Source organism: Notolepis coatsorum (genome assembly GCF_963971535.1).
Source record: "Notolepis coatsorum genome assembly, chromosome: 10".
Taxonomy (NCBI): Eukaryota; Metazoa; Chordata; class Actinopteri; order Aulopiformes; family Paralepididae; genus Notolepis; species Notolepis coatsorum.
This window is the reverse complement of record NC_140174.1, coordinates 110,912,847-110,939,010: the sequence shown is the minus strand read 5'-3', so window position 1 is coordinate 110,939,010 and position 26,164 is coordinate 110,912,847. Positions and strand designations below refer to the sequence as shown.

The following is a 26,164-nucleotide window of genomic DNA, read 5'->3' as shown; positions in this document are numbered from 1 at the left end:
TTGATATCTACCACTCTGTTTGTAACCTGACACCGGAGCTGCCTGCCTGTCTGGCTGTCTCCCACAGACCATTGAGATTCGCGACAAAACACAAATACACTAATAATAATAACTACACGAATACACTACTAAAAAGCTAATAAAAAGCAAAGGGCGAACTGTGGTGTCAGGCAATAACTATATATATAATTAATATACAATAAAGTTATTAAAATATGCTATAATATATGCAAAACCGCGGCATGGCTGTAGATTTCTTTCTGTCATCTACAAGATGCGCTTCATGCCAGCGCTGCCGGCGCACTATCAGTGTTTTTGTGAGCCAGGTGGACGCGGGCCCCTAGTGTGCGTGTCTCGCTCTCTATCCCTCCCTCTCCCTCTCTATACATCTCCTGTTCTCGACAACGGAGTATGGTCGCTGATCTGCTGCTATAAAAACACCTATGGCGTTTGTTATTGCTTTGGCCCGGTCTGAATTAATAGCGAGATGCTGCTTGAATGCCACGGGGAGCTGGGTTTGCTTCTTCCGTGTACCAGTGATATTTACATTCGGGTGATGCCGTTTCAAATAGCTCAGTAGCTGTAACAGAATAATTGTAGTATTACTATTATTCAATAGCGTTTAAATTATAATGAATTAAATAATTGTATAAAGAATATTCCATGTTCTGTCATCTAATAATATATTCCATTACCTTTCCTATCTGTATAAAAACATGCACAACAACAGATCGCTAACACTGTGGCGTCCTTGACGAAGACGGACAGGAGCACTTGGATTGGTCCCCTGGCGCGGCTCACGTTGACGCCTGTCTGCTCCCGGCTGCCCTTGGGGGGGAAGGACGACGGGATGGGTTAATCGCAGAGACGAATCGCATCGGCGATTCTAAAGAGACAATGCATGCGTGTGTGTTCCGGTGTGTGTGCTAAAAAACTAACCGCTGTGTGTACCGCTAAAACATTGAGTGTCGTTGCATACCGAATAAAGACCTCTGCAACAGGTCCTGCATTATTATTATATTATAAACTAGGGGTGCACGATATTGATTTTTTTACCCCGATACCGATAACTTTCTGCTCCTCAAGGCCGATACCGATAACCGATATTTATTGTATTATTAAAAAAAAAAATTAAATGTATATTCCTGTAGTTTTGACCTAACCAGATTTATCATGACATGAGCGTTACTACTATGAACAAAACAAAGCCAAGACAACAGTTTTGATAAAGTGACCATATTTATTTTTCCAAATAAATATAATTTGAATCAGAAAATTCACAATCCGTCAATAACTTGTAAACATAACACTGCAAAATGTAAACATTTGCCAATTGCCATAGTGAGGTTCATCACTCAGTGATGTAAAAATAAAATAAAGGCCTCTAGAACTGTTGCAAATCTTTGCATAAGCCTGGGATTCAAATTAAATACTGGCAGGTAAAATCAGACAGTCAGATATGTCTATGTAAAGTATACAAACAAACTGAAAAAGTGCATTCCTCACAGTATCAAAAACAAATAAGCTACTGAAACAAGTTCCACACAGTAACAAACATTTTACAGAACAAAGGATTAATATTACTTATAAATAATAATCAATATAAATGACAGTGAGTGAACCCTTTTTTTCCACTAAACTACTAAAGCATTGAGGTTTCAAACTTTCAATTGTTTTCATTTTTTTTCTCAGAGAGAGGGGGAGAGAGCGAGACAGATTCATTTTTGACCCTGTATTGTTATTTTTTTGGTAACTCTTCTACTGTTTTTTAAATTCTGGTCGGATCAGTGGGAGATTAGCATCTCTGCCTTCTCGCATGCGAGTCGGTTCCTTTGCTTGGTCATCACGTGTCCAGCAGCAGAAAACAAACGCTCAGAGTCAACGCTAGTGCAAGGCGCTGACAGAAATTTACGAGCAAGTTGGGCCATGCACTCGTAACGGGACTGGTTGCTACGCCAGTATTCCAGCGGGCACCGGCTCATGGGAAGCGTGGGCTCTAACAGATAGGACTCGAGCTAACAGTAAAAACAGAAGAACCGGATCTAATTACGATGACGTTCTACCGGTTCCATAACACAAGTTATACAGTGTTCATAAAACATTAAAATAAAATATACACTTACGTCCGCATCCACTCTGCTGTCGTCCTGTTGTTCAGTTGCAGCATCTGTGTTTTCTTCCATGATTGCCTCAAACATTCCCAAGAGCGAGTTGTTGTTGTTCTCGTCTTCCCTGGTCCTCTTTGCCGGCGGCTCGTCCGACTGGGGGCCGGGGGTGTCTGTCTCGATATTGTGCAGCTGTTCCCGCAGCATTTCTGTAGCTTGACGTTTTGATGCACGGCTGAAGTAGCGGTCCTTGTACCTCGGGTCCAATATCGTGGAGAGATAATACATGGGCGTTTCCTCTGTCACCAAAACGCCTTTGGACTGCTTTTAACAGGGTCTCCTTCGTAGTTTTCACTCCGTGGTCTGTTGGGACGGTTTGTTTTAGCAGGCGTGTTAGGGCTTGGATGGAGGGGATCACGTCTGCAGTAGTGGCTGTAGCTTTGCTAATATTTATAGTCAGCTGTTCACATGGATCGAGGATTGTCGAGATGTTTTCAACCAGGGTTCATTGGTCGGCGTATTCTACAGCATAAGCTGCGATAGCTTGCTTCTGCTTCACCAGACTCTGGAGCATGTAGAATGTACTGTTCCAACGTGTGGCCACGTCTTGTTGGAGTCGTGATTTTGTTATTTTCAGGGCCACCATTAACTAGGGGTGGGAATCACCAGTTTCATCACGATACGATACGATATCGATTCTTTGGACAACGATACGATATTTGCCGATATCACAAAGTCTGCTACGATACGATTCGATTCAGGTGCCTGCGATCGATATGAGGCGATATTATGTGCCCATTTAACACAATCAGTCACATTTAGATCAACTAAAAAAAGGCTACGGAAATATCAATTGATGTTTTTATTTTTGAGCTCTTCCAGACATTTAAATGAAAAACAATCTATTGTTTTTAATACAAATAGACCTCCTGTTAACTTTTTATATATTGAGCTTTAAACTTTAAGTAAAATGTTTTGGAACTCACAACACGCAAGCTAAAACCCTTTCCTCTCCCAAACTTCCTACAATTGTTTTATGTTGCATGATGATCATGAATACATATATTATGTATTCATGTTTAAATATCAACATTATCTGTCCATCCTCAGTAACACACACACACACACACAGCATGCCCCTCACGCAACCCAGTCCCCCACAGAAAGGTAGACTGCCCAGTGCCCCCACCCTTGCTCTTTCCCAAGTCCCCTCTCCTCTTTCCTCTCCTCTCATGGTTAGCTGCAGTGCTTAGCATAGTTAGCTCACGCTAACCAGGGACCGAAACTAAAGCCCGCCGCCCGCCAGGGGCGGTCTGTTTTTACCTTTGGCGCATGACACTTAGAGGGCTGCCCGCCGTGTGGCGTGTAGACGTGTAGTTCATAACGATACTCTTGTGCGAGTGCAGATTATAGCCGCTCGTCTTTTTTTTCTCCGCCGCGAGATCGTTAAAAAACTACAAGTCCCACATTGCACTCAAGTCAACGGTCCAATCACAGTAGAGTGACGTGACTGGTTTCACGAGAAAGAAAGCAAATGACTAATCGGAAGCTCTCATTTGGCTTGTTTACTTCCGTCTGCTCTAGTCTATATCGGACCTCCATGAGCTAACGTTACTGTTTAAACAATGACCCAGTCAACTATTCACTTTTAGTTTAATACATGACTAGGCATTGTCTAACGGTATCTAGCTGGCTAGCTACTGATAGCTGCTGATATCAACAAATGCTCCAGCAATAGTCGACTCGAGTGCTCCGTTCCCTCGTTAGCTAGCTTAGCTAGCTCACGCTAGATCCATCTGTCCCAGTAAACTAAATTGTCTTAACGTTATCTACCGGGCTAGCAGTAGCTACAGATAGCTCCTGATATCAATGTCTTATAACATTGATTGAATGCGTATTCTAGCTGAGGGCATGTTGAATGTGATTTGACAAAAGAACGGTAACGTTAAATAGGGTCCAGCTGCATCGCCGGAAAATCCTTGCATGCTGAATGTAGGGTCTAGCTGAATATAGGGTCTAGCTGCAGGGCCGGAGAATCCTTGCTGGAGCTGGAGGCTACTCAAGTATACACACAGACAGTGGAGCTGTTTGCAGATAGCAAGCATTTTGACTTATTGTGTGGTGGCGATGTCTCGCAGATAATACAACTACAAGTATGATTATATAATATATATTTTATTTTAAAAAAAATTATATAAAATATATATATATATATTTTTAATCAAAAAAATGTTGGCAGGTAAGAAATATGCTTGGCGGGTAGACTCTTCCAATCTACCCGCCACTGGCCGGTGAGTCAAAAAGTTAATTTCGCTCCCTGACGCTAACGCAACGTTCATTTCGGTATTTAACGCGACATATTGGGCATAAAGGAATGGAGAGGATGGAAAGCATGTTGGATGCATTTAACCCCTTGTGGGGAAAAAACAACAGGCACTTATTTCGGGCAAAATAGGTGGACTCTGAAGCAATACTATCTAACGTCTACACACGGAGCTGTGCTGAGCTTGTTGTTCCGGCCGGGCGGAAATGCTCACGAGGGGATTTTCAAAATAAGAGTATCGCAATATGAATCGATCTTTTTACGTTGCATCGTTCCTATTTGATTATTGATAATAGATCGATATATCGATCTGGATCGATGTATCGTCCCACCCCTACCATTAACCCTTCCAGGCGGGTGGTCGCTACTTGGGAGTGCTTAAAGTGTCCAACAATCTTCCGACCGATGGCAACACAGTCAATCACAGCTCGTTGGCTCAGCACAGCCTCGTTCACAGCCAGCTGTAAGGTGTGGGCCATGCAGCCCAGGCTATCAACATTGTAATCCTCCATAGCCTTTGACATGTTACGTGCGTTGTCTCTTAGGACAACATGGACCATCTCTTTCGTTATGTTCCATTTATGAAGCATAGCTACAAAAGCCAAACGGATCATATCGGCAGTGTGTGAACCTGGTAGTTCCTGAGAATGCAACACCGCTCTGTACAGTTTGAAATCTTTGTCCAGCCACTGCGCCGTCAGACCTAGCATGCTGACAGGGTTGACATCACAGGTCCATATGTAAGGCAATCTCATCATACTTGGCTTGTAAACGCTCCTCTGCAAAATTACGGCAGCTTGGAATTATGTACCTGGGCTCTAAATGACGAAGTAGCCGACAGAATCCTTTGTCTTCAACGAGGGAAAAGGGCTGGTCGTCAAGTGCCATCATTTCGGTGATCAAATTAGAGATCGCTTGAGCCCTTGGGTCATTTCTGTCAAACTTCTTTAATTTAGCAAACGCCTCGTCAATAACCTTTGTAGCTGGCTTTGGATTCGCAGCAGCTTTAGCTGCTCGCGCGTCGTCGTAGGCTTTTAACACACCATAGTAGCGGTGGTGATGTTGCAGGTGACTTGTTAGGTTGGATGTATTATAAGCCGTTGCCCTTTTCCCTCCTCGTGGAACTTCTGCATTGCATTTGTTACAAATAGCAAGCAAACTTTTTTCCTCTGAAACTTTGAAAAAGTCCCACACTTAGGCCTGCCACGATAACACATTTTGCTGGGCGATTAATTGCCCCCGAAAATATCGCGATAAGCGATATTATTGCGACCGGTTAGAGAATTTTTTTTTGAGAAATTTATTTCCCAAAACTTTTATTTTGAAGCCCACCGCTCCGTCTTTTCCTGTGTTTTAGACTTTTATTTTGAAGCCCACCGACCGGACCGGAAGTATTGTTGTGATTATCAGGTACTTTGGGTACCAGAAAAGTCACGTGAAACACTGCAGACCACTGATTGGTCAGAATAGAGACGCGTCTCTAGGATTTCATAATCATTATGTTTGCAGCAGGCACAAGTGCAATAAACAAAGGATACAGTCACTGTGTATTCTGCCTCATTTATTGATTAAACAAAACCGACATCAACACAATTTGCCACCGAGCGGAGAGTTTAGTCTCGCAAAAAGATCGCTGACTTGTTAAGGCTTGTTGTTAGGTTAGGTGCTAATGTTGTGCTAGCGTTTTAGCATGGCTATCGTACATAGTGTGATCAATATAACTCGCTATTGATTGTTTGTATGAGTAACGTTAATGCTAGTAGAATAGACACAACGTGAGGTAATCACCATCCATTTTAAACCGGTTATTACCTAATGCTAACGTTAGCAAATAGACGCGACTGGTAACGTTACAGCTTGTTAGCCTAATGCTAACGTTAACGTTAGCATAGACAGCCTAGCTAACGTTAACGCTTGTAGAATAGACACAATGAGAGGTAACGTTAGCGTTAGCAGAATAGACACAACGAGGGTCTCGTTAATGTTGTTATTGATTGATTGATTGAAAACTGTTTACTCTGTTTGTATGAGTAACGTTAATGCTAGTAGAATAGACACAATGAGGGGTAACGTTAGCCCCACGGAGCTCCTGTGCTGTGCTCTGTAGTAAAGCCAGCGGCCCGCCTCCCAACACGGACAGTGACTGACAAGGGGCACTGGGTCCGCCTCATTAAAACAAACGCGCAAATAGCAATTAATCGCGCCCGTCAAAATCATTGCATTCATTTTAATTATCGCGGCAATTAATCGATTTATTGCTTATCGCGGCAGGCCTACCCACACTACTGACGCCATCTTTGTTTACATCCGCGCTGCTTCTGAAAGTTAGTGGTTACGTCACAGCCAAGAAAGGGAGTGCTGGATTTGTGTAAAACACCCTCTTCCTAAACCACACGGCACACGCTATCAGTCGTACCACAGTACTGGCAAAACGGGAGGAGCCTACAGAAAAAACAAACGCCCTTCATCCCAATTCACCCACACCGCATTTTTTTTTTACCAACAAATATATTCTGTTATCGGAGCTATCAATAACGTTATCGGGGTGACGTCATAATTGCTGATATCGGCCCGATAATTATCGTGCATCCCTAGTGACAACACTACAACATACAAAAGCAGCTTGACAACCGATATCCTTTGCGTCTAGTAGGCATGGGCCAATGTGTGATTTTGGTGGTATGTGCTATTTGCACAGATGTTGTGAAGTTTAGACTTCAGAGAGGGAGAGTAAAGTACAGAAAAAAAGGTAACGATGGGTAGGGCTGGGCGATATGACGATATTATATAAATATCGGGTACAGTTCATTAACGATACACTTTTTAAACGTATCGTGGATATCGTGATGTTTTGCCCAAGAGGATTGTGTCGCGTCAATCTGGTCCACACGTTGAAACTTTTGAACAGCGCCGCCCCACACACACACTACTGCATCAAAGTTACTACTTATGATAACAAAGGCATTCGTTTTGTGGCATTAACGTTATATAGTTACATGTTCAATAACATCAGCGTATTTACATAGCAACGACCGAGGTCGACCTAGATATAGCAAGCATTAGTCGTTCATATCTCAGCCCTTGCTGACTCAGTTGTGCCCATTCTGCGGTCTGTTAATAAAGTTTTCAATCAGACAGATGTATGGAAAGGCTTTTATTATAACATCCGTTGCAGTAAAATCATTATGCCTCCAGTCGTTTAGTCGTCCTGCGGAGCTAAAAGCTAAACGTCGGCCGCGGGGAGCTATTGTTGTCATTGAGCTCTCCAATGGCGGAAGTAAAAAATTAATACGCGCTTGCCGATTGGTGCTAAGAACAGCAGGGCGGGTGCAAGCGGTGTGACGTACTTGGCAGACTCGACTGTCGATCAAAATTATTCTGTTTGCCGTCTGAATGAATGATAACGTTATTAACAGATTGCAGCATGGGTACAATACGGTACAGCTCAATACAACAACAGTGGACTGGAGGATGCAGACCAGAGAAAGACTTTCGTCTTGTTTACATCAGGGTCCCCCATTTTCAATTCATCATATTTCATATCTAAATCATATAATATCTCATTGCTAAATATATGCAATATATAATCTAATAATCCAATAATCTAAATCTAATATATAATATGAAATGCTAAATGCATGGGTATTTTATTTTGTCTTTAATGTTAGCTTGCAAACTCAAATACTGTCTTGGTAAGCCTCATAATGAATTGTTTGGGGGAAAAAAGAAAAACATTGTGATGCGTATCGTGTATCGCCGAAAGGTCAGAAAATATCGTGATATCATATTTAGGCCATATCGCCCAGCCCTAACGATGGGTACCGGTATCGATTCCCAGGTAAAAAGAAAAAATGTCAGGCTCCGTGTCCCGAAAAGACCCATGCGTAGGCCAAGATGCAAGCCGCATTTTACAATAAACCTCTGTGGGGCTGCTTAAATTTTTTTTTATCGCAATAGCTGTCAAAAAGATCGCAATTTGATTATTTCCCAAAATCTTGCAGCCCTGGTGTGTGTCTCGCTCTCTCCCTCTCTACATCTCCTGAACCTATTTCATTCAAAAGGAAGATATTGATGGACAGTAGCTATATTATATAGCTCAGTAGCTGTAACAGTACGCACACACACAGTATAATATGCATGTAATAAGTAGTTTGTTAATAAACTCTGTTACTTGAAAAACTTTCACTGTGCTCCTAAATTTCTTTGTGTGCTCCTAATTTTTTTTAGGAGCACATGTGCTCCCTGGGATTCTTTTTGCGTAGAGCCCTGTATATAGCAATAATAATTACACATGGCGATATACTAAAAAGCTATTTCTAATTTTTGGCTGGTAAAAAATCTGCCTGGCTGGTAGTTTTTTTAATCTACCAGCCACCTTGGCTGGTAAGCCAAAAAGTTAATTTTGTTCCCTGCGTCTCACCACTAGACTAAGACACCCATCCTGATATAAACACAGCTCTCACCAGTCACTAGACTAAGACACCCACCCTGATACAAACACAGCTCTCACCACTAGACTAAGACACCCACCCTGATACAAACGCAGCTCTCACCACTAGACTAAGATACCCACCCACCCTGATACAAACACAGCTCTCACCACTAGACTAAGACACCCACCCTGATACAAACACAGCTCTCACCACTAGACTAAGACACTCACCCTGATACAAACACAGCTCTCACCACTAGACACCCACCCTGATACAGACACAGCTCTCACCACTAGACTAAGGGTGCGGTTACACCTTTCGTTTCATTTTCGTATCATTGTCATATGCGTTTCGCCGTGACGTCGTGCGCCTCGAGTCACACTTTCGTTTTTTTTCCGTTTTTGTCACCCGAGCACACTGATGTAGTACACTGCCAAAGCAGTAGGTGGCAGTAGGTGGCAAACATGAAGGCAATTTCAACCAATCAGAACTTGAATGTGCCAATACACTTCCTGGAAGCTCCAGCAAAGAAACATCGACACAAGTGACCACCTAGAGCGGATAGTTTAGTCTAAAAAATGATCGGTAGCATTGTTAGCTGAATGCTAACGTCAATGGAATTTGCCATTATAACAGTATAGCATTGTGGCTAGAAGCTAACTTTAGCTCACACTACTTAGCCAGCACCAAACTGATGATATCGGGAGCTATCAGTGGTTAGATAACATTAGAGACAACGCTGTGTGTATTAAACAAAGGTGAATAGATGACTGGGCCATTTTGTTTAATGCTTGTGTGTATTAAACAAAGGTGAATAGATGACTGGGCCATTTTGTTTAATGCTTGTTAAGTTGAAAGAGGAGCTTTGAGCTAACAGGGTTTGATAGCTAACACTAGCTCATGGTATCCAGTGGCAGTGCCAATCGGTAATGCTAGCAGAATGAATGGATGGATGTAAACTTTCTTTAACATATTGCATATGGGTACAATACAATACGGCTCAATACAAACAATTGTTAAGGGAATGCAGACTGTTGTAGCTTGGACTGGGGTCCTTATAACAATAACTTGACAACACATAGTAGCTGCAGCTATTTGGTTTGGGACAGCTCTCTGTCACCGGAAGGGCACGCAGATGGTATCTACTGCCCATGGGAGTTTTCGCAACAACGGCTCATGCAGACTACACGCTGTTGTCTGCGCGTTTTTTAGCGTTTCTCCAAAACGCAAACACAATTTTGCGTTTCAGCCGTATCCACAAAAAAACGCCAAAAAACGCATTTCTGTGTAATAGGGACATGAAACGTATAAAAAAACGTATAAAAAAACGCCACAAATACACTAGTCTAACCATGGCCTAAGACACCCACCCCGATACAAACACAGTTCTCACCACTAGACTAAGACACCCACCCTGATACAAACACAGCTCTCACCAATAGACTAAGACACTTTAGAGCCATATGAAATCCGTTTTATTATTTTCCAAATTCCATTTTATTTGTCGCCAAATTCAGTTTTTTTTCTGTTTTAATATTTCAGAATTCTGTATTTCGCTTTTTATGCTCATTTTACCATCAGAAATAGTGTCTAATAAGTGGGAATGAATAAATGTCCACAATTGAATAAGATATAACAGTCCATTTAATGTTTTCAAGTGCTGCAACTCAGAAATACAGTTCAATTTTACACTATTTTTCAAATAATATTGTGACAAAATAAAAATACACATTTCAAGTGTAAACAATAGATAATCATACAGCTAGCTACTACTGACATTATCACAATGACAATGTCAGTAGCCTAGCTATATCTATTATATTGTGATGAAATATAGTAATGCATAATTCAGGCACCTTTAGTTTATTTCGTTTATAAAGGACAGTGTATAATGACAATCGTTTGCATTAAAGGCCAACTTGCATGTTGTATTTTTGTTCAATGAACAATGTGGACTAGGCCAACGGTGACTTTCATGAAGAATGAATTTTCTTTTTATTGAAATTGGCCCAGTTTTAGCGTTTTTATCAAACATTTTGTCTGCCCAACACAATCACCACGCACGTGGATATTTTAATCAATGGTTCATAACGTGCGCGTGTAATCGCAATGATGTCGTCACAACAGGTGCAGGGCACCAGGGGGCTCTGAGAGTCACACACAGCTAGTGGCAGGCACTGCAGGCAGAGAGCCTTGCTACTACTAGCCGAATGAAAATGTATCTGTTTCACCTAACAACACTATTGCTCCGTGATCATAGCCATCCATCTCTAAAGCTAACCACTATTTGTAAAAGCCACAACCACGTTACCATATTTGTAATAATGTAAATCATTGTGTCGTTGTACATATTGTGTATACACCGTTAGAAGCTAACATAGCTAGGGCGGCTACGTGGCATAGTGGGCAAGGCGCTCGCCACGAAATGCTGGAGACGCTGGGCTCGTCAGTTCGAGCCCAGCGCTCCACATTTGCTTTCAGTTTAGCTGGTCGTCCGTACTAATACACATTGGCCGTATTAGGGGGTGGGAAACTGATGGGTGGGGATCGGGCGTTGTGGACAACGACTCCTACAGGTCGGTTGGTGCGCCTGCGCAGTAGAATCAGGAAGTGTCGGGGGCAGCGTGAGCCTCCCACGCGTTACTCCTCGCCACTGATAGATCGAGCTGCGCAGGTGAAAAGATGCGACTGCTGTTACCTCAAGTACCGGAGGGGACTTGTGCTATGTATGACTTAGTCCACATTGCAGCCGGCTTGTGGGAGGCAAGAAACAGCGTCCGTGACAGGGGAGGGTTGAATTGGATGATACGAAATTGGGATGGGAGAAAAATATAGAAAAATGTGAGAAAGTGGATAAAAAAAAAAAAAAAAGGCTAACATAGCTTAGCTTGGTAGCTATTGTGCTAGAAAAATGTGAGAAAAAGTGGATAAAAAAAAAAAAAAAAAGGCTAACATAGCTTAGCTTGGTAGCTATTGTGCTAACAACATATCCCGACGTCCGGCTCGCTGGCCGGCATGAACGCCCGACCCAAAATGGTTCTCTCCTCTTTGTACACCCCCGTCCCCACGGGTAGTCAAGTCAAGAGTTTTATTTGTCACGGCATACAAGTATACAGGGAGCGAAATTAACTTTTTGACTCACCGGCCAGTGGCGGGTAGATGGGAAGAATCTACCCGCCAAGCATATTTCTTACCTGCCAACTTTTTTTTTGATAAAAAAAAAAATTATTATTATTTTATATACATTTTTTTTTTAATAAAATATATATATTATATAATCATACTACTTGTGATTGTGTTATCTGCGAGACATCGCCACCTCGCTGTCTGCAAACAGCTCCACTGTCTGTGTATACTCGAGTGGCCTCCAGCTCCAGCAAGGATTCTCCGGCGCTGCAGCTGGTCCCTAAAGGCTACATTCAGCATGCAAAAGGATTCTCCTGAGCTACAGCTGGACCCTATTCAGCAGCCCTCACTCATGCGATGTAAGCCAGGGACTCGAATACGCATGTTGTTGTAGGACATTGATGTCAGGAGCTATCTGTAGCTACTGCTGGATGGCGTTGGGACAACGCCTCAGTGAACTATTTAGTTTACTGCGACATTTCGTAGTGACTAGTGAGCTACCTAGCCAACGGAGGTATTATGCACTGGACTATTGCTGGAGGATTTGTTGATGTCGGGAGCTATCCGTAGCTAGCCGGCTGGATAACGTTACACAATGCCTCTTGTATTAAACTAAGTGAATAGTTGACTGGGTCTAACGTTATCTCACGAAGGTCCCACACTGACTAGACTAACGTCACGGTGAGGCAATAGCCTCTGTTTACATGCAGGCATACAGGGGTAGGAGCAGCAGCAGCAGTGCGCGGTGCGCTGCATTTCTGTGCTGAGACAGCGAGTGAGAACTCCGCTAAAGAATTGGATCATGATTTTCGGTTTTCACATGACTATTTGATTGCCCGCCACACGGCGGTCAGACCTCTCAGTGGGAGGCCCCAAACGTAAAAACTGAGCGCCAATGGCGCTTGGCGCTCTCTAGTTTCGGTCCCTGCAAGTATACAATGAAATGCGGGTGGTCTTGCCCGCAACGATGTGCAATACAGTGGTACAACATATAATAGAATCCAATAAAAACAACATTGTGCAATAACAGGTAACGGGTAACATGGTGTGACATCTCGGTATCTCTACATAGTTATTTACAGAGCATATAGGTAGGGATGGGTACGTTTCACATTTGAACCGATACCGGTACCGATACCTGTGAATCGATACCGGTACCCAACGGTACCTTTTTTCGGTACTTTAGTCTCAAGAAATTTAATTTACCTACCTCAGTCGGCTTGTCATTGCTCCGACTGCTTTGTTGTTGAATCAAGTCAAATCCTAGGTAAGCATATATTGTGCGTGTGAACGTTGACATGAAAAGAAAAAAGTAAAAAAAGAAAAAGTAAAAAAAAATGTTTTTTTATTTTTTCCGGTTTCTCACTTGATTCGATACTCGGTAGTACCGACGTGTTTCGGTTCGGTACCTCAAAAGTACCGAATTCGGTACCCATCCCTACATATAGGACATGCTAGGTAGCTTTGGTAGTGCAATACACTGTTACTGTTGCTATACTCATTTAAAGTGGCCTTTAAACAAATTGATGGGTGCACTAGATTTAGCTAGAAGCTATCATTTCCAATAGTCCTATGTAGGGCTGGGCGATATGGCCAAAAACGTTATCGCGATAAAATTATAAAATTATTTTCATATAACTCGATATCGATAATTATCGTCGATATAATGTCTGTCAAGTTTAATTAACTTCTTATGCCCGGCGGCGATGGACGGGCTATTAATAGCATAGATATATATAATAGACTTGTTTTGCTGCTGCGAATGTTGATGTCGTCATCAGTCCGCGCACGTTAGCAGTTAGCCGACAAGCGGAGTATCTCATGACAATGTACATGTGCTGTCTATTCACAGACGCTGAGAGGACGCTGGCGTTTGATGTCGCCGCTTCTCAGTCGCTCCACTGAGTTAACGTTCCTTCCCTTACTAAACATTTTTTGTCTGGGCTACTAACGTTAGATTCAGATCTTTTTTACTTTGCCATAACAGTGTGATAATTTTCATTTATCCGGTTTTTGTGTTTACTCACCCTCTCTGCTGATCAGCTGGGCTAGTGTTTGCTACCTGCCCGCTGTCAGCGTCAGCTGTTAGCATCGTTAGCCCCGTTGTCAAACTAGCCAGCCGGCTTCCCTCTACTCCTGGGTTTTCGGTTTGGATCATCTTTTTTCCATCACATGTTTTTCCCCAACTGGATTAACTCTCTACATGTACCTGGATTGTTTGTGAGTTCTGATCACTCCACCGCAGTGTGCTGTTGTCCGAGGCTGGATTCGTTGTGTGTGGCTGGTCGTTAGCCGGTTAGCTGCTCCGGTCGATATGCTAACATACTCCTCTCACCAACTTCGGAGCTTTTTCAACGCAGCTGCGCCAATCTGGCTGGATACCATCAGATCACTCGGACTCCTTCAACGCCCCCGCTATATACATCGAGCATCCCGCTACAAACTCATCTGCACAGATTCCACTATTCCAGTGGTAGTATCTGCTCTGCGCTTCCGTGTTGTTCATCAACGTCATCACAACACACCTCACGTGCGCACCAGCTGTCTGAAGCCCCTGGCCTGCTCAGACAGTAGCACCCCTCCCACTCTGCCTGTCTCCTCCACAGCCACGTTCATGCTGCTCAATACTCGCTCCCTCAATAACAAGGCACTACTCATCCATGATATCATCACTGAAAGAAAACTGGATTTTTTATGTTTGACTGAAACATGGCAAAATAAACAGGATTTCATCACACTAAACCAAGCTACACCCCCTGGTTACATCTACCTCCAGAAACCGCGCTCCACGGGCCGTGGCGGCGGGCTGGCTGTCATTCATCGTACAGACTTCCAGGTCAAGGAGATCCCCACTCCTGATCTCACATCATTCGAATGCATTACATTATCTCTCTCCGGATCTCCTGAACCTCAACCTCAATTCGCCCTGATTTACCGCCCCCCCAAAGCCTCCACCACCTTCCTGTCAGAGCTAACCGAGCTCCTGTCCTCCTTCTGCTCCAGGTCCCTCACCACCTATCTGCTCGGAGATTTCAACATTCATGTTGACTCCACCAACTGCAACTTTGCCGCTGATTTCCTGTCGCTTCTGGACTGCCTCAGCATCACGCAGCATGTCCAGGGCCCCACCCACTCCAAAGGTCACACTCTGGATCTGGTCTGCTCCACCGGTAACCCCCCCTCCCACCTGCAGTGTCTAGACCTTGCGGTATCTGACCACCATGCCATTCTTTTCACTGTCCCTATCCCCCCGCCCAGGCAGCGCCCAACGCGCACCCTCACATTCAGGGACACCAAGTCAGTGTGTGCATCAGCCCTATCTGACCTCATCACTACCCACATGGCCCCGGTTCCCTCCGATACCTCCCCGGACACCTTAGCGGCCTGTTACAATGCCGCCCTCTCCCTCAGCCTGGACTCTCTGGCGCCCCTCAGAAGCCGGAATGTGTCCTTTCCTCGCCCTGCCCCATGGTTTACCTCTGACCTCCGCTCTATGAAAAGAGTGAGTCGACGACTGGAGCGACTCTCCAGGCGATCTGGCCTCACCGTCCACCGTCTGGCCTTCGTCGACCACGTGAGGTCCTACAGAGAGGCTCTCTCCAAGACTAGGACCGCGTACTACTCCACCCTCATCACCTCACAGCAAAATAACCCCAGATCGCTTTTCTCAACCATAAATCGTCTCCTCCGCCCTCTCACTGCCTCCCACACTGATGCTCCTGACCTCTGCTCTAAGTTCCTGGACTTTTTCCAGGCTAAAGTGACTTCCATCCACCAACAACTCATGGTGCCCGCCCCCTCCCCTCCTCACTTACCCCTGACGCCGGACTACATGCTCCCAGCTACATCCCTCCATCCCCAGTGCTCTCTCTCCTCCTTCTCCCCAGTGGATGTTCCGCTGGTCATGAAGCTGGTTACCAGAGCCAAAGCTTCCACCTGCTCCCTCGACCCCATGCCTACGGTACTGGTCAAGGCCTGCCTTCCTACCCTCTGCCCCATCATAACGGACATCATCAACTCCTCTCTGTCATCTGGAATAGTTCCCTCCTGTTTCAAAACCGCCTCCATCACTCTCATCCTAAAAAAGCCTGGTGCTGGACAACTACCGGCCGATCTCCAACCTTCCTTTCCTAAGCAAAACCTTGGAAAGGGCAGTCGCCGCCCAGCTTCATCAACATCTGTCCAACCATGAGCTCTACGAACCCCTTCAGTCAGCCTACCGAGCACATCACAGCACAGAGACCGCCCTCATCAAGATCACTAATGACCTCCTCCTTGCTGCAGACTCCGGACACATCAGCCTCCTCATCCTTCTCGACCTCTCAGCGGCGTTCAACACAATATCCCACTCAGTCCTCCTCAAATGCCTCTCCGACAACCTAGGCATCACCGGTACAGCTCTGTCATGGTTTCATTCATATCTCACTAATAGATCTCAGTTTGTCAGCGTCAGCGGCTCATCCTCCCCCCCGGCCCCAGTCAACCACGGTGTCCCCCAGGGCTCTGTGCTGGGTCCCCTACTATTCACCATTTACATGCTCCCCCTCGGTCAGATTATACGTCACCACGGACTCAACTTCCACTGTTATGCTGATGATACTCAGCTCTACATCAGCACCTCACCATCCTCCCAGCTCCCCCCACAGTCTGTAGTCAACTGCCTCCACGCTATAAAAACCTGGATGGCAACCAAATTACTTAAACTCAACAGCAAAAAGACAGAGCTCATGGTTGTGGCCCCCAAGGCACTGCTCGGGAAGGTTGGAGATCTCCTCCTCCACGTTGACGGCTGTTCCATCTCCCCGTCTCTCGAAGTCCGTAACCTGGGCGTCACCCTTGACTCCACACTTTCATTTCACTCCCACATCAAATCTGTCACCAAGTCTGCCTTCTACCACCTCAGGAACATCTCCCGTCTCCGACCCTCACTCTCAGACTCTGTGGCGGAGACCCTGATCCACTCATTTGTCACCTCCCGGTTGGACTATTGTAATGGAGTCCTGTTTGGGGTACCCAGCAAAGCCCTGGACAGGCTCCAGTATGTCCAGAACTCAGCTGCCAGGGTTCTCACTCACACCAAGCCCTGGCAGCACATCACCCCCACCCTCATCCATCTCCACTGGCTTCCAGTCAGGTTCCGCATCACCTTCAAACTCCTGCTCCTCACCTACAAATCCCTCCATGCCCTCGCCCCCCGGTACCTGTCTGATCTCCTCCACCAGTACACTCCATCCCGGAACCTACGATCCTCTGATCTAGGTCTCCTCTCCATCCCTCGCACCAGGTTACGGACTTTTGGGGACAGAGCCTTCAGCGTGGCGTCCCCTACCCTCTGGAACTCTCTCCCCCCCGAAATCCGCAACGCCCCAACCCTGGACACCTTCAAATCCGCTCTAAAAACACACCTCTTCACCAAGGCTTTCCCCATCAGTTAGTTTTAGATTAAATTAGGTCCATTATCCCCTACTTTCCCTCATCCCCTCTTCCCCCTCCCCCCCTACTTTCCTTGCCCTATTTTTTGTCCCGATTGTAAAGCGACCTTGGGTTCTATGAAAGGCGCTATATAAATTTGATTTATTATTATTATTACTAAATATTACCCTAAAATACTCTCTTCCGCCCCAATATATTGAAACGACGTCCACTGTATACCCCACACTACTATAAACGTGGCCTCAGAATTCACGCCACACACATACTCGGCACGTAAATGTATAAAATAGCGCCGTGCAAGCTAGTTATCCTAGCCAGCCTGTTGTTTCTAAGCGGTGTATTCCATGACAATGTACTAAATATTACCCTAAAATACTCTCTTCCGCCCCAATATATTGAAACGACGTCCACTGTATACCCCACACTACTATAAACGTGGCCTCAGAATTCACGCCACACACATACTCGGCACGTAAATATATAAAATGGCGCCGTGCAAGCTAGTTATCCTAGCCAGCCTTGTTTACTACTAGAGTCCTACCTCTCTACCCAGAGGTGCACCGCGGGTCTCCTTCACTGTCGGCCATCTCCTTCACTGATGGGCTGGGCTGGGCGATATGGCCTAAATATGATATCACGATATTTTCTGAACTTTCGGCGATACACGATACACATCACAATGTTTTTCCTTTTTTCCCCCCCAAACAATTCATTATGAGGCTTACCAAGACAGTATTTGAGTTTGCAAGCTAACATTAAAGACAAAAGACTCATGCATTTAGCATTTTTATATTATATATCGCTGCTGGCGGGACAAAACCTCATAACTCCATTTAAATATTTTTTTCTTTTTATATAAATCAACTCCGTAGATCATCCTCCATATGTGTGTGTGGGTTTTACAAAGTTTAAACAATGGGAAAGCATTAAACCGATCATCTGTCTAAACCTCCTAACTCTATTCGCCCTCATCTGTGTTCGTTTTTTTCGTCTGCTGAAAAGTTGGGTTTTTGGAGTTATGAGGTTTTGTCCCGCCAGCAGCGATATTAGATTTAGATTATTGGATTCTTAGATTATATATTTAGCATTTTAGCCTTTCGTTTTTTTAGATTATATATTAGATTTAGATTATTAGATTATATATTGTAACTATTTATTTATGTATACATTTATTATTTGAACGGCTTAAGGCTATATCTGTACTTGATGTTTGTTTGTTGTGTTGCATACTTGAAATAAACTTCAATCAAATCAAACCCCCCCTCTTAACACTATGGTCGCCAAAAACGACGTAGCACGTCTTTCCCCGCCATGCTCATTCTGCCAAAGACGCCGTACCACGTCTTTGATATCAATATTTCAAAAATCTGTGATCGAAATCATATTTCTCCCCCGGAGACTTGAGATCTACTGTTGATCCCCTCTCAACTCTCCAACGGTTCAAGAGCGCCATCTGGTGGCCGATCGGTGGATCGCCCAGAGCGGAAACAGGAAATGGAAGCTGGTGCTCATTCCAATTCGGTCCGATCACTCGGTAATAGTCCCAGGACTCGAGCTAGACACAACGGATAGCAATCCGTTACCAATAACTCGATAAACATGATTTGGACGTATATACTATTATACAACCTGGAAATGGATCGCATATTTCTACATCCCATAATAGGAATATTTCTGTTCCACACTCATCGCCCAACGCTATGAGGAAGCTACGGTACGATTCAGCGTTATTGTTTAACGTGTTCGATACTAACTGCTCTAATGATCATATCGCCCACACTAGATGAATCATCTAATGTTGGCCACGGAATTATAAACGACCCCCCCCCCCATCCGGTCAACATCAGATGATCAGTAGTAACTTCTAGAAGCACGTCCATTTGAATTTTTTTATCTCGCGCAGATTCCTATCAAACTGTATTTGATCATCAATATAATGCATTTGGGGCTATAAATCACGTTCTGGAGAAAGCTGCAGAAAACGATAAAAACATACTTATACTTTAGACCATATTTTAGTATGAATATGTGAATGAAAAAGTATAACGTTGCTACACCCCGAACAATAGATGCTTGACGTTGAATGGGCCATAGTAATGTCAATTTAGCAATACAATTTAAAAAGTTATAGCCCTGCAAAGAAGGTAAACATCCCCATAGACAAATAGAGCTGGCGGAGGATGGTATATTAAGAATATAAGCCTGGCGACCAAAGTGTTAAAAACAAAAACATGTTTAACCTAGCCATCTATAAAACATCATGCTAAAACTGTGAAACAAATGTCCTACTCCCCTAAAGAAAAAAATACATAGCAAACATGACTCAGTTATCCAATAGTGCTGCTGCTTTTTATTTTGTTAAAATATTTTAGTTAATAAGTTAACTTAACGTTAAATGTTCAACAGAACAGATTGCTGCTAATTAAACACTTCATGGAAACGGAGTAACGTTAATGTTATGTCGAGTTCATACATGTAGTGTAGTATGAACTCGACATAACATTAACATTACTCCGTGTCCACTCTTGCGTCGCAGATGGATGGTACACTGTTAGCTCCGTAGCTAATCCGCTCATAGACTAATTTACCGATAGCAGTACTGTTAACGTCGGAGCTTATCAATACTCCTGGGTTTCGGGGGGCATCCCTAGCACCGAACCATCACCTCTCTGTCTCTGGCTATGTGTGTGCGCTTGCGTGCGTGTATGTGCGTGTAGATGACGTAATTTGGGCAAGTGTGTGTGTGACTGACTTTTTTTTTGCGAGAGGGAGAGGAAAGCATTTAGCACTGCGCGTGTAAGTCTCATCTCAGCCGCGGCGGCCTCTAACGCGAGGGGAAAACATCACGATATCCACGATACGTTTAAAAAGTGTATCGTTAATGAACTGTACCCGATATTTATATAATATCGTCATATCGCCCAGCCCTAGTCCTATGTCCTAACGTTACATAGCTATTTAATCACAATAGTGTTGCATGTGTTTTTGCGGGTCCAGTCCACGGAACATTGACATAATTTGCAAAACACCTTATCGCCGGAGGCATAAAAGTCATTAGGATACTGTTCTGCTCTGAATTGAGGGCTTATTGCGGAATTTCTTAGCTTCTTGACGACGTTAACATCAAAGCAGCCAGACGCTTGAGCACTGCTGCGTGTTGTGTGTAACCCGCTCTAGCGTCCCCGCCTCCCCGCCCCGGTCATGTTTGCTTTGCACCAAACGTTCCACCCAAAAACGGAATTTCAGTCCAGATTAGGCCAAATTCTGCAATATTCCACGTTTTGCAGTTGATTCCATTTTTATTGGTGAATTCCGTGATTCCGTGAACGCGGATTTCATATGGCTTTATAAGACACCCACCCTGATACAAACACAGCTCCGCCACTAGACTAAGACACCCACCCAGACTAGACTAGCCTCTACACCAGACCTGTTCCCTGTAGCCTCTACACCTGCACCCTGTGGCCTCTACACCAGACCTGCTCTCGTCCAAACCAGTGCCTCTCTACGCCGTTGTCGTGTGTTTTCCAGAGTGATTTATCTGTGTTGTTTTGTGCCTCCTGTTTTGCAGTCATCCAGTCCCTCATCGCCCTGGTGAACGACCCCCAGCCAGAGCACCCGCTGCGAGCGGACCTAGCAGAAGAATACTCTAAGGACCGTAAAAAATTCTTTAAGAACGCTGAGGAGTTTACAAAGAAACACGGCGAAAAGCGACCAATGGACTGATCACTTGTAAAGCGTGAAGCCCCCCCCCCCCCCCCCATCTCTCTCTCTCCCCCCTCCTATCCTATCCCACCTGCCCCAAATTAAATATCTCTCCTGCCTTCTCTCTGCCTACCTGCCCCTCCTCACACACCCCTCTATTCTACCATCTCCTCACACGTGCACATACCCACCCGCTCCTTCACACACACATCGTCCTAGCCGCCCCCCTCCCCGGTGCACCCCGGGACCAGCCCGCCCAAAGCCAGGCGGTGGGGGCTGCAGCCTCCCTCCCCGGCCAGGAGTCTGTCTCGCTGGTGGATCTAAAAAATTATAAAAATAAAGGTTCCTTCTCCGTATAGCTCCAAGGCCCGTCGCTAACTCTCTACCGCTTTCTTAAATTAAAAAAACAAAAACAAAACCTACAAAAGAGGTGTTTAGAGAACATCGAGGAAAAAGTTAAAGTTCTGTCTTGTTCTTGTTGGAGTGGCAGGTCTCCTGTAGATCTCCTGCAGGTCTGTAGGTCTCCTGCAGATCTCATGTAGGTCTGTAGATCTCCTGTAGGTCTCCTGCAGATCTCATGTAGGTCTCCTGTAGGTTTCCTGTAGGTCTCCTGTTGGTCTCCTATATCCTATCTATTTTTTTTTTTTATTATTCTCTCAGTTGTGGTTGTTAATCCTTCCTTTGACTCGTCATCAATGCTCGGTCCCACGCATTAAAGGAAACATCTTGCTAAAAGACAACTAAAAACAACAAACAAAACGGGAACATGCCCCTCTCCTAGCTAAATATACCCCTGTCCTAGCTAAATATACCCCTCTCCTAGCTAAACATGCCCCTCTCATAGCTAAACATGCCCCTCTCATAGCTAAATATACCCCTCTCCTAGCTAAACATGCCCCTCTCCTAGCTAAACATGCCCCTCTCCTAGCTAAACATGCCACTCTCCTAGCTAAACATGCCCCTCTCCTAGCTAAACATGCCCCTCTCATAGCTAAACATGCCCCTCTCATAGCTAAATATACCCCTCTCCTAGCTAAACATGCCACTCTCCTAGCTAAACATGCCCCTCTCCTAGCTAAACATGCCCCTTTCCTAGCTAAACATGCCCCTCTCCTAGCTAAACATGCCCCTTTCCTAGCTAAACATGCCCCTTTCCTAGCTAAACATGCCCCTTTCCTAGCTAAACATGCCCCTCTCCTAGCTAAATACACCCCTCTCCTAGCTAAACATGCCCCTCTCCTAGCTAAACATGCCACTCTCCTAGCTAAACATGCCCCTCTCCTAGCTAAACATGCCCCTTTCCTAGCTAAACATGCCACTCTCCTAGCTAAACATGCCCCTTTCCTAGCTAAACATGCCCCTTTCCTAGCTAAACATGCCCCTCTCCTAGCTAAATACACCCCTCTCCTAGCTAAACATGCCCCTCTCCTAGCTAAACATGCCACTCTCCTAGCTAAATATGCCCCTCTCCTAGCTAAACATGCCCCTCTACTAGCTAAATATACCCCTCTCCTAGCTAAACATGCCCCTCTCCTAGCTAAACATGCCCCTCATAGCTCAGACCTGGAGGTGTGGTAAAATATTCCTTTTTTCCTCTTTGTTTTGTATCCGTGTTCTGATTCTGGAGTTGCACTGTATTCTGTGGAATAATCGCTATCGCTCTCTCTCTCTATGCCCTTCTCAATAGTCTGTAACCCACTGAGTAGCTACTTTGCTACTCATTACATTGTTTAAAAAGAAAACTAGTAAAGAAAAGGATGGTTGAAGAGCGACTGAAGCTAATTGCCGTCACCACTCCCTTTACACTCCAAGTCTGTCATACAAGTGGAGAACGGAGCAAAGCTAATATCTACAGTCAAACTGGAAGGTTTAGCATTTTCAGAAACGTCCTCCTCCCAATCGTTTTCTTTTCTTTTGCAGTGTAGATCAATTCCAGTTGGGTCTTGAACGCATCATGTTGAAACAGTGGACAGTTGGAAGTGAGAAGTAGGAACTGTCTGTTGTTCCATCTTCCTCCTAAAGCCCTTTGTGCTTTTTAGGAAATTATTCTGATTCAGAAAGTCCCTGCGTAGTGTTGACTAAAGACTCCTGTAGCTCATGCTACTTCAGAGACACCACGCACCTGTCCCTCCTGTAGCTCATGCTACTTCAGAGACACCATGCACCTGTCCCTCCTGTAGCGCATGCTGCTTCAGAGACACCACGCACCTGTCCCTCCTGTAGCTCATGCTGCTTCAGAGACACCATGCACCTGTCCCCTAGCTTCCCTGTAGCCCATGCTGCTTCAGAGACACCATGCCCCTGTCCCCTAGCTTCCCTGTAGCCCATGCTGCTTCAGAGACACCATGCCCCTGTCCCCTAGCTTCCCTGTAGCCCATGCTGCTTCAGAGACACCATGCACCTGTCCCCTAGCTTCCCTGTAGCTCATGCTGCTTCAGAGACACCATGCACCTGTCCCCTAGCTTCCCTGTAGCTCATGCTGCTTCAGAGACACCATGCACCTGTCCCCTAGCTTCCCTGTAGCCCATGCTGCTTCAGAGACACCGTGCACCTGTCCCCTAGCTTCCCTGTAGCTCATGCTGCTTCAGAGACACCGTGCACCTGTCCCCTAGCTTCCCTGTAGCCCATGCTGCTTCAGAGACACCATGCCCCTGTCCCCTAGCTTCCCTGTAGCTCATGCACCTGTCCCCTAGCTTCCCTGTAGCTCATGCCCCTGTCCCCTAGCTTCCCTGTAGCTCATGCCCCTGTCCCCTAGCTTCCCTGTAGCTCATGCCCCTGTCCCCTAGCTTCCCTGTAGCTCATATACACTGTAGTAGTAGGAGACCCCTTAACGCTTTCAACGTACTGTATGACCAACGTCAGTCTCACTATACGACTGGCCTAAAAGGGACTTAACTGTCAGGGTGGGAGGAGGAGGAGGAGGAGGAGGAGGAGGAGGAGGAGGAGGAGGAGGAGGAGGGGGGGGGGGACAGGGAGCAGAAGAAGGAACCCAGGAACATGGAGGGAGGAGAACACCCAGAGCTGATTCCCGTGAACCATCCTGTGAACCAAGCAGCTTGTACTTAGCTGGGGCTGGCTGACCAGGGATGTGTTATTATCGGGAGACCAACAGGGACTGGAGCGGCCAAATAACCCCCAAGTGCAACAGCTGTATGATCTGGTCCCAATATTGTTTCATAATAAAGATGGCTAACCATTTTGGCCTCACTGTCTGTCTAGTGGTGGTATATATATGTGTGTGTGTGCATGAGTTGTCTTTTTTTATACTGTGATTCAAGGCTGAGTTTTTTTATTAGAAAAATAGTGCTAAATTGCTCGGATTACATTTATCTTTTTTCTTATTTTTATTAAAAATATATATAAATAGCCAATATCAGATTCCAGTGTGAACTGACCCAAATGCGCAAATGAACTATAAAAAGATGGACGTAAACATGGAGGACACTGAAGTCACAGTTTATAGTTTCATTTATAAGTTGATGTGCAGTGGAGGATCATTCATGAGCAGATGATGAGGTGAGGAGGTGAAATAGATGTTTCTTCTTTCAAACACAGACCAGTTATATGTCCCTCAAGTTTTGCTTGTACAGAAGTATCACCTCAAATACTTATAAGGTCAACACCTCACTGTCCCTCCACTGACCACCTCCATCACAGCTGTCTTCATGTCTGTATCCACTGACCACCTCCATCACAGCTGTCTTCATGTCTGTATCCACTGACCACCTCCATCACAGCTGTCTTCATGTCTGTATCCACTGACCACCTCCATCACAGCTGTCTTCATGTCTGTATCCACTGACCACCTCCATCACAGCTGTCTTCATGTCTGTATCCACTGACCACCTCCATCACAGCTGTCTCCATGTCTGTATCCACTGACCACCTCCATCACAGCTGTCTTCCATGTCTGTATCCACTGACCACCTCCATCACAGCTGTCTTCATGTCTGTATCCACTGACCACCTCCATCACAGCTGTCTTCATGTCTGTATCCACTGACCACCTCCATCACAGCTGTCTTCATGTCTGTATCCACTGACCACCTCCATCACAGCTGTCTTCATGTCTGTATCCACTGACCACCTCCATCACAGCTGTCTTCATGTCTGTATCCACTGACCACCTCCATCACAGCTGTCTTCATGTCTGTATCCACTGACCACCTCCATCACAGCTGTCTTCATGTCTGTATCCACTGACCACCTCCATCACAGCTGTCTTCATGTCTGTATCCACTGACAACCTCCATCACAGCTGTCTTCATGTCTGTATCCACTGACCACCTCCATCACAGCTGTCTTCCATGTCTGTATCCACTGACCACCTCCATCACAGCTGTCTTCCATGTCTGTATCCACTGACCACCTCCATCACAGCTGTCTTCATGTCTGTATCCACTGACCACCTCCATCACAGCTGTCTCCATGTCTGTATCCACTGACCACCTCCATCACAGCTGTCTTCATGTCTGTATCCACTGACCACCTCCATCACAGCTGTCTTCATGTCTGTATCCACTGACCACCTCCATCACAGCTGTCTTCATGTCTGTATCCACTGACCACCTCCATCACAGCTGTCTTCCATGTCTGTATCCACTGACCACCTCCATCACAGCTGTCTTCATGTCTGTATCCACTGACCACCTCCATCACAGCTGTCTTCCCTGTTCATCCACTGACCACCTCCATCACAGCTGTCTTCATGTCTGTATCCACTGACCACCTCCATCACAGCTGTCTTCATGTCTGTATCCACTGACCACCTCATCACAGCTGTCTCCATGTCTGTATCCACTGACCACCTCCATCACAGCTGTCTTCATGTCTGTATCCACTGACCACCTCCATCACAGCTGTCTTCATGTCTGTATCCACTGACCACCTCCATCACAGCTGTCTTCATGTCTGTATCCACTGACCACCTCCATCACAGCTGTCTTCATGTCTATCCACTGACCACCTCCATCCATCACAGCTGTCTTCCATGTTTATTATATTAAGAGCGACGCCCGCTATAGAATTGTGATGAATGT

At 45.2% G+C, this 26,164-nt stretch overlaps 1 protein-coding gene across 1 annotated transcript in view; it reads left to right on the top strand.

Annotated features, from left to right (window-relative positions):
* Nucleotides 1-24,027, top strand: part of ube2l3b (ubiquitin-conjugating enzyme E2L 3b) — a 49,305-nt gene extending 25,278 nt beyond the window's left edge. Inside the window, exon 4 of the mRNA XM_084323770.1 lies at nt 20,992-24,027. Coding sequence (XP_084179896.1) covers nt 20,992-21,146 — 155 coding nt within the window. The 3' untranslated portion in view covers nt 21,147-24,027. The remainder of the gene's footprint in view (nt 1-20,991) is intronic.
* The last annotated feature ends 2,137 nt before the right edge of the window (nt 24,028-26,164 follow it).